Consider the following 9,303-nt stretch of genomic DNA (forward strand, 5'->3'; position numbering starts at 1 on the left):
CGAAGGCAGAGGCTTTAACCCACTGAGCCACACAGGTGCCCTTCTTGTGTTTGTTTCTTAGTTGCATGGTCTTCTTGAGTTATAGAGTTTTTAATATATTCTAGGGGTGCCTGGATAGCTCAATTGGTTAAGTGCCTGACTCCTGGTCTGGTTTCAGAGCAGGTCATGATCTCAGAGCCATGAGATCAAGCCCCATGTTGCGCTCTGCCCTCAGTTCAAGTTGGCTTGAGATTTTCTCCCTCTCCCCCTTCCCCCGACTCACATTCCTGCTATTTCTAAAACAAATAAATAAATGAGATCTTTAGAAAAAGAGTCCTTTATATATTCTAGATGCAAATCCTTTATCAGACCTACAGTTTACAAACATTTTCTCCCAGTTTGTATGTTGGTTTGTCACCTTCTTGATGTGTCTGCAGCACAAAAGTTCCATTTTGATAGAGACCAGTTTATTTTGTTGGCTTGTGCTTGGGGTGTCATGGCCAAGAGTCCATTGTTAAATCCAGGGTCACAAAGATTTATCCTTGTGTTTCTCATAAGCTTCAGCTCTTTTAATTTGGATCTTTTGATGCCATCTTTTTTTTAATCCAGTTTGACTATCTTTTGATTAGTTTGCTTAATCCATTCAGATTTAATGTTATTACTGAGATGATCAGATTTACATCTCTTGTTCTATTCCTCCTTTACTGGTTTTTGGTTTTTGGTTTTAATTTTTTAGTGTAACATTTTGATTTCCTTAATGATTTTTTTGTGTGTGCTACATTTTTGGGGGGACATCTTTTCTGAGTGGTTTCTCTAGGGTTTACCTTATACATACTAACTTCTCAGAATCTTTTTCAGATAGAATACCTTAATTTCAATGGAACTGAATTACTCATTTATAGCTCTCTCTATGTAGGCGGTTGTTGTGTTACTGTTGAATATAGTATTTTATCTGCATGTGTTACAATCCTAATAACACAAAGGCAATAGTGTAATACAGTATCATGACTACTTTATGTAATTTTATGTCTTTTAAGGAAGCTGACAGACGAAAGGGAAGCAATTATATATTTATATATTATATATATTTCTAGTTTTTTGTATTTTTTATATTTCATATTTTTATATATTTTTTATATATATATATATTTATATATATATATTATATATATATAAAATATATTTATACATATTCTATGTATTTCTAGTTTTTGTTATATTAGCCTTCTTATTTCTTACTTTTGGTTCTCTCCATCTGAGTTTTTCCTGTGGATTTAAGTTACCATCTGTAGTCACTTCTTTATTTGTCCGATACAGCTTTAGTCCCGTTATTAGCAAAACATGTGCCGTTATTAGCAAACATGTTTCTGTGTGCTAACAGATCAAACAGTACAAATGTGTGTGTGTGTGTATTGCTTTATACAACGTTTTTAGTCCGTTGAGAAGATAGGCAAAGAATCACACGTTTATAGTGTCTGTTTTTGTTGGTCTTTCACATGGGTTCGCATTACTGTCTGGGGTCACTTGCTTTCAGCATGGAGAACTTCCTTTAGTATTTCTTACAAGGTCTAATGGCAGCAGACGCAGGTATTCTTGATTGTGGAATGTCTATTTCACCTTTTTTTTTTTTTTTTAAAGATTTTATTTATTTATTTGACAAGACAGAGATCCCAGGTAGGCAGAGAGGCAGGCAGAGAGAAAAGGGGAAGCAGGCTCCCTGCTGAGCAGAGGGCCTGATGTGGGGCTCGATCCCAGAACTCTGGGATCATGACCTGAGCCGAAAGCAGAGGCTCCAACCCACTGAGCCACCCAGGCGCCCCATTCGCCTTCATTTTTTGAAAGATAGCTTGGCTAGGCATAGGAGTCTCGTTTGACACTTTTTTCTTGGAACATTTTTTTTTTTTAATTTTATTTATTTGACAGAGAGAGATCACAAGTAGGCAGAGAGGCAGGGAGAGAGAGAGAGGAGGAAGCAGGCTCCCTTCTAAGCAGAGAGCCCAATGCGGGACTCGATCCCAGGACCCTGAGATCATGACCTGAGCCGAAGGCAGCGGCCCAACCCACTGATCCACCCAGGCGCCCCTTCTTGAACATTTTAAATATGTTCTTTTTGCTGCTTTCTAGCCTTGTTTCTCATGAGAAGCCAACCTTTAACCTTACTGGGATTCCCTTAAGTGATGATGCATTTTCCTTTTGCTTTCAACACTTTTTCCTTGTATTCAGCTTTTAGCACTTTTATTATGAGTCTTTTTGTGGATCTCTTTGTATTTATTCTACTTGGAGTTTGTTGAGCTTCTTGGATGTCTAGTTTTTCACCAGATTTACCAAGTTTGCATGCATTTTTTCCCTTTTTTTTTTTTTTAATTTTATTTATTTGACAGAGAGATACAGCGAGAGAGAGAACACAAGCAGGGAGAGTGGAAGAGAGAAAAGCAGGCTTTCCACTGAGCAGGGAGCCCAATGTGGGGCTCGATCCCAGGACCCTGGGATCATGACCTGAGCTGAAGGCAGACACTTAATGACCGAGCCACCCAGGCACCCCTGCATTTTTTCTTCATAAATTTTTTTCGGCTTCTTGCTCCTCTTCTGCTGGTATTTCCATTATTTGTATGTCAGGTCATCTACTGGTGTCCCAAGGTTGTCTGACAATATTTTTCTTTTTTCTCTGTTTTTCAGATCCTTTCTCCACCAATCTATAGATTTTCTAATTCTTCTGCCAGTTCAAATCTACCATTAAGCCCATGTAGTGAATTAATCATTTCAGTTACTGTACTTTTCAGCTCCAAGACTTATGTTTCTTTTCTATAATTTGTCTCTTTACTGATACTCTGTATTTGATGAGACCTTGTCATCATGCCTTTTCCTTCTTCCCACCCCTATCCTACTCTTGTTCCTGTATTTGCTTACTTATTTGTTTGGTCAAATTATTTGTTGAAGTCTCTCTCATCTCCACAACGTGAAGCCTTTGGTAGGGTGCCTTGGAGGAGGAAGCCATGGGACACAGCTTCCTGGAACAACAGCCATCCTGAAATAACAGTGGTTTTCACTGACAAGGTTCTCTTTTCTCTTTCTCAGACTAAACTTAACTATTACAAACTACAAAAACTGCAGATTGCTGTGTTGTTTTCAGCAATGCTTCGAGACATTAAATTGTTCTCCAATCTGAGTCAATTAAATAAATCCAGGCTCTTTTCTTTTCTTTTTTTTTTTTAAGATTTTATTTGTTTATTTGACAGACAGAGATTACAAGTAGACAGAGAGGCAGGCAGAGAGAGAGGAGGAAGCAGGCTCCCTGCTGAGCAGAGAGCCCGATGCGGGACTCGATCCCAGGACTCTGGGATCATGACCTGAGCTGAAGGCAGCGGCTTAACCCACTGAGCCACCCAGGCGCCCTCCAGGCTCTTTTATACTGATTATTTTTGAGGTCATTGTTTGAGAGTTCTGAGCCCTGTAGGCTCTTCTTTTTTTTTTCTTTCTTTTTTTTAATATTTATTTGACAGAGAGGGAGAGATCACAAGTAGGCAGAGAGGCAGGCAGAGGGGGAGGTGGAAGCAGGCTCCCTTTCTGAGCAGAGAGCCTGATACGGGGCTCGATTCCAGGACCCTGAGATCATGACCTGAGCTGAAGGCAGAGACTTAACCCACTGAGCCACCCAGGCACCCCCCTGTAGGCTCTTCTTAGCTGTTTTGTTGGTTCTCTCTGGTAATGGGGGACAGCTAATGATTTAGCTTATATTAGTATCCAATCTACTGGTCTCCTTTGAATTGCTTTTCCCCATACCCTCCACTGTTTTGAGAGAGCCCTCTGTCTTAAACTTCCTAACACACTTAGGAATAAAGTAAGTTCCTTGGGGTGGGGGGCGTGCCTGGGTGGCTCAGTCATTAAGCTTCTGCCTTCTGCTTGGGTCATGATCCCAGGGTCCTGGGATCAAGCCCCACGTCAGGCTCCCTGCTCAGCGGGATGCCTGCTTCTTCCTCTCCCACTCCCCCTGCTTGTATTCCCTCTCTTGCTGTGTCTCTCTGTCAAATAAATAAAATCCTAAAAAAAAAAAAAGTTCCTTTGGAAAGAAAATTGGGAGCTTACTGTTTTAAGGCCTGTCTCTAGGTAAAACCTAAGCTTGATAACTTTTCCTTACTCAGTATTTCTTCATTTGCTGTATGTCCTTAGGGCCTTTTCCCTTGACTTTAAAGGGTTGTGTTGTTCTATAGTCTTCATCAGTTTTACTACGGAGAAGGTTCACATAGCTTATCAAGTTGTCATGCTGGAAGTGTATCCTCTGATGTATTTTTAGGAAGATTTTTACAAGACCAGTGCTCTAAGCCCTGAGCTATGGAGCCTAGGAAGATTTTTAAACCTTAATTCCAAAAATATGATAAGGATAATGCCAAGATAAAACTGTAGGGTAAAGAAGGGACGCCTGGGTGGCTCAGTTGGTTAAGCAGCTGCCTTCAGCTCAGGTCATGATCCCAGCATCCTGGGATCGAGTCCCACATCGGGCTCCTTGCTCGGCAGGGAGCCTGCTTCTCCCTCTGCCTCTGCCTACCATTCTGTCTGCCTGTGCTCGCTCGCTCCCCCCCCCCTCTGATAAATAAATAAAATCTTTAAAAAAAAAAAAAACTGTAGGGTAAAGAATAAAGTGTTGAATATAATATTAGTAATTACCAATATAGTAGAGATTCAAGTTTATATTACATTTTTTTAAGGTTTTATTTATTTGACAGAGAGAGACACAGTGAGAGAAGGAACACAAGCAGGGGAAGTAGGGGAGGAAGAAGCAGACTTCCTTCCCGCCAAGTGGGGAGCCCAATGTGGGGCTTAATCCTGGGACCCCTGGGATGATGACCTGAGCCAAAGGCAGAGGCCTAACGACTGAGCCACCCAGGCGCCCCATGTACTACACTGTAATTTAGTATGTTTCTGGAATACAAGGATGGTTCAGTAACAAATTAGCAACAGTATCAGTGTGAAATACTGGAAATGAAAACTTTATATGCAAATAATGTGATTATAAGAAAAGCTGAATGATTCCAACAGAATGGTCTTAGAATTAACAGAATGTGATAAAGGGATGGAATTCAAGATAATATCCAGAAAGAAATAGCCTTTCTCCATTCTGGTAATACCCAGTTAGAAATGAAAATGGGGAAAAATCTGGGGTACCTGGGTGGCTCAGTGGGTTGAGCCTCTGCCTTCGGCTCGGGTCATGATCTTAGGGTCCTGGGATCCAGTCCCACATCGGACTCTCTGCAGGGCGGGGAGCCTGCTTCCCCCTCTCTCTCTGCCTGCCTCTCTGCCTACTTGTGATCTCTGTCAGATAAAGAAAAATCTTTAAAAAAAAAGGGGGGGTGAAAAATCTATTCACAGTAACCCCAAAGTATATAACACAACTAGGAATATAAATTTAAGAAGATAGATATGGGATCTTAAATTCCAAGGATAGGAAATAAGAATTCAGCTGAATAGAGGAATATATGGCATTCTTCATAAGAGACTTAACAACAGAACAGAACAAACACATACATCTCCCCGCATTAATATGTACAGTTCACGGGATTCCAGTCATACTCTGGGGAGGGGGACTCGATGAAATTGTTTTAAAGTTTATGTTATAGAATTAAGTCTAACAATAGTCAAGAAAATTATAGAAAGGGTGGTAATTGAGTTCAGGGAGTTGGTTTAGCAAATAAAACTTTTTTTTTTTTAAGATTTTATTTTTTTATTTATTTGACAGAGAGAGAGAGAGATCACAAGTAGGCAGAGAGGCAGGCAGAGAGAGGGGGGAAGCAGGCTCCCTGCTGAGCAGAGAGCCTGATGCGGGGCTGGATCCCAGGACCCTGAGATCATGATCCGAGCCGAAGGTGGAGGCTCAACCCACTGAGCCACTCAGGCGCCCCAGCAAATATAACTTTTTTAAAGCCACTACAATTAAAATGTGATATTGGCATAGTAATAAAGCAGTGGAACCAGAATAGAGTCTAATGAAAGATGCCAGTATGTTTTGGAACTTAGTAATTGTCAAAGTCAGTATATGTTCCTTCTCTGAAACTCAAGGGTCAGATATTTTCAAATTAGTTTTTGGATTTCCAAAAAGCTACATGGTAATGATCACTAACATCCCTAGTGGGACCTGGGAGAGTGACTTGTAGTTGAACCATCAATAATGCCTCAAATGACTTACAGAAGTGGGATAAATAAAGATGGTATAAAAACACAATGGAGGGATGCCTGGGTGGCTCAGTTGGTTAAGAGTCTGCCTTTGGTTCAGGTCATAATCCCAAGATCTTGGGATAGAGTCCCACATCAGGCTCCTTGCTCAGCGGGGAGAATGCTTCTTCCTCTGCCTACCGCTCCCCCTGCTTGTGCCAATAAGTAAATAAAATCATAAAACACACACACACACTGGAGCTTAGGAGAAAACTCTTCCTCTGGATTTAAGATTTGTGGAGAAGGGATTATTACAGACCTGTATGTCAACTTAATGGAGAAACAATTGTTTATCTCATTAGTTTCTGGGGAAAAAGGCTGGACCCCTAACCTACTACCATATATTAAATTCTAGAAATAATGTGAAAAATTAAAGAGCAAAATTTAGAACCTGACCTGGAGGTTACACAAAGCCTTCCTGAGCAAGCCAGGAAACCCAGAAGATGACCTTCTAGAATGCTGGGCAAGGGGCCCCGTGTGTCTGTCAGATCACTCACATTCACTGGTGGACAGGGAAATGCCAGCGAGGCCTCATCCTTTTTTCTTTCCTTCAGCCACATAAGTATCCAACAGTGCTAACATCTGATGCTGCTTAGGAATCAAAGGGATCAGTATATTGTTTTAGTACAGGCGGAGGAAGCCCAACTTACTATAGCTTAATACAACTTTTTGCAGAGGACTGAGGCAGCACACTTTGGGGAACCTGTTGGGTAGCACTAATATGGAAGTATTTAAGTTTATTCTGGTGGTGTTTGGTTCTTGTAGCAAAATCTGGACACCATGTAAATGGGCTTCCCTTGGGAGCTGTGTGTACATCTCTGTGCCTACAGGGAGGAGGATCATGTGTTGGCAAGTAAGGAGTTGCAGAGGAAATGGTCTGACCTCGCATCCTAATTTTGCATCTTTAACTTGTTTCATTTTGAGCATGCATGAAGACTATCCATATTTTCCCCAAATAGTAGAGAAAATGAATAAAGAAAAAAAAAGATGAAGGTGGGAAAAGGAAATAGAAACAGCAAGTGAGAGGATGATGTGAAGAGCTGGCTGGGGTGCAGCAGTAGGATTCCTGGGGGTGGGCTCCCCATGCCAACAGAAATAGCTTTTATCTTCTTTCAGCTTATGGCTTTACACATACATTATCTTCATGATGATGAAAGTGAGATTTGGGGACGCCTGGGTGGCTCAGTTGGTTAAGCAGCTGCCTTTGGCTCAGGTCATGATCCCAGTGCCCTGGGATCCAGTCCCACATCAGGCTCCTTGCTCCGGAGGGAGCCTGCTTCTCCCTCTGACTGCCTGCCACCCTGTCTGCCTGTGCTCCCTCTCGCTCTCTCGCTCTCTCTCTCTCTGACAAATAAATAAAATCCTAAAAAAAAAAAAAAAAAAAAAAAAAAAAAAAAAAAAAAAAAAAAAAAAAGAAAGTGAGATTTGCCTGTACTTACGCTACTGAGGAAACCACTTAGCATTTTGGTATAAATCCTTCCAGACAAAAATGCCCTGGCATGCTATGCACAGTGGCCCATCACAGACCTTTCTCACCACACAGGAGGTGAGCCTTTTTTTTTTTTTTTTTTTTTTAATTTATTTATTTGAGGAAGAGAGGGTACAGAAGCAGTGGGGAGGGGCAGAGGGAGACTCCCTGCGGAGTGCAAAACCCCATGTGGGGCTTGATCCTAGGACCATGGGCTCATGACTTGAGCTGTAGTCTGTTGTTTAACCAGTTTAGCTATCCAGAGGCCCCAGAGATGAGCCCTGTCTTAAGGACTGCATAGGGTTCTTTAGAATATTTTAACTACTTCACAGAACTTTTAGGTGCTTTCCAGTTTTTCACTACTGCAACTATGTGCATGAATGTTTCCAAGTCTTAAACTTAGGATAGTCTTGTAAAGAATTACTGAGACAAATTTTTAAGACAAGCTTTTGCTTTTGATACATTTTATCAAGCTGCTTTTCAGAAAGTAAGTAAACATTTGACCCTGTCACCCTCAGGGTAGAAGGGTCTCTCTTCAGTGGGCTAAAAGGACATATATCATTTAAATGTACTGTCTGACATTTGTATTCCTGTTCTTGTATCCTCCCTGTTAATCTTAAAAAGTTCCTTACATATGGGCAGTTGGCTTGTTGTTATGGGTTGCATCTCCGGCTTTTCATAGGTTTCCTAATTTGTTCACTGTTTGTAGTTTTTATGTAAGCACATCAGATTTCTGCTGTACAGCCGTAAAGACATATGTCTTTAATCAATTACATACAGTACGTATGGTGTGGAAGAATGGAGCATTCGAGCAAAGATCAGATCAGGTCTTGGCTCCGTGCTTGTAGAGTGGCCCTACGCTTGTACCCAAGGTACACTTGTACACTGATTTCACCATGTGGTTAGAGTGCTTGGCTGTGCTGAGCTGGGGGCAAGGGGGTTTGGGAGGACTCTGCAGATCTGGTGGGGTGGGGGAGGGGGGCTTTCTGGCGCCCAGAGCAGCCTCTCCAGCCCTACCTGCCTTGCCTGCAGCTCATGATGGAGCAGTCCAAGAAGTCCTCGCTCATGGTGGCCCGCAGCATCCTCAACAACAAAATCATCAGCAAGAAGCTGGAACGCTACCTGAAGGTGAGGCGCGCCGGCCCCGGCCCCCTGCCCCCACGGGTCCTTCCCTCGCTTCAGTGTTGGCCTCCTTCCCCACAGGGTGAAAACCCATTCACTGATAGCCCCGAAGAGGAGAAGGAACAGGAGGAGGCCGAAGGCGGCGCCCTGGACGAGGGAGCGCTGGTCGAAGTGGCAGGGGGCGCCGAGGGTGCAGATGGCACGCCGGCGCAGCCCCCTGTGCCCCCGGAGCCAGCCCCCGAGGCCGCGTCCCCACCGCCACCACCGCCGCCCCCAGAAGAGGAGGAGGAGGAGGCCGTGCCCCTGCTGGGTGGGGCGCTTCAGCGCCAGATCCGCGGTATCCCGGGCCTCGACGTAGAGGCCGACGACGACGAGGAGGGTGGCGGGGGCGCACCGTAACCCGGGCCCCAGGCGGGCAGGACCCGCGTGGCCAAAGCTGGAAGCCGGGCCTAATAAAGCTCTTCCCATCCCACTTCTAGTTCGTTTGTTGGTGTGCAGCAGGAACGCAGTCGTTGGGAGCGGTGTGCGCC

The 9,303-nt window shown here is 43.3% G+C and overlaps 1 protein-coding gene across 8 annotated transcripts in view; it reads left to right on the forward strand.

Annotated features, from left to right (window-relative positions):
* Positions 1-9,245, forward strand: part of AKAP8L (A-kinase anchoring protein 8 like) — a 29,338-nt gene extending 20,093 nt beyond the window's left edge. For 6 of the 8 annotated variants that reach the window (XM_004761134.3, XM_013060558.2, XM_045082554.1 and 3 more), the window contains 2 exons: positions 8,684-8,779; positions 8,855-9,245. In XM_004761134.3, coding sequence (XP_004761191.1) covers positions 8,684-8,779; positions 8,855-9,172 — 414 coding nt within the window. In that variant the 3' untranslated portion in view covers positions 9,173-9,245. Of the gene's footprint in view, positions 1-2,655; positions 3,219-8,431; positions 8,524-8,683; positions 8,780-8,854 lie in introns of those variants that run through there. The other 2 variants (XR_006607444.1, XM_045082540.1) reach the window with 2 other exon arrangements.
* Positions 9,246-9,303: the final 58 nt, after the last annotated feature.

This window comes from Mustela putorius, unplaced genomic scaffold (genome assembly GCF_011764305.1).
Source record: "Mustela putorius furo isolate JIRA1106 unplaced genomic scaffold, ASM1176430v1.1 tig00000095_pilon_pilon_pilon, whole genome shotgun sequence".
Classification (NCBI taxonomy): Eukaryota; Metazoa; Chordata; class Mammalia; order Carnivora; family Mustelidae; genus Mustela; species Mustela putorius.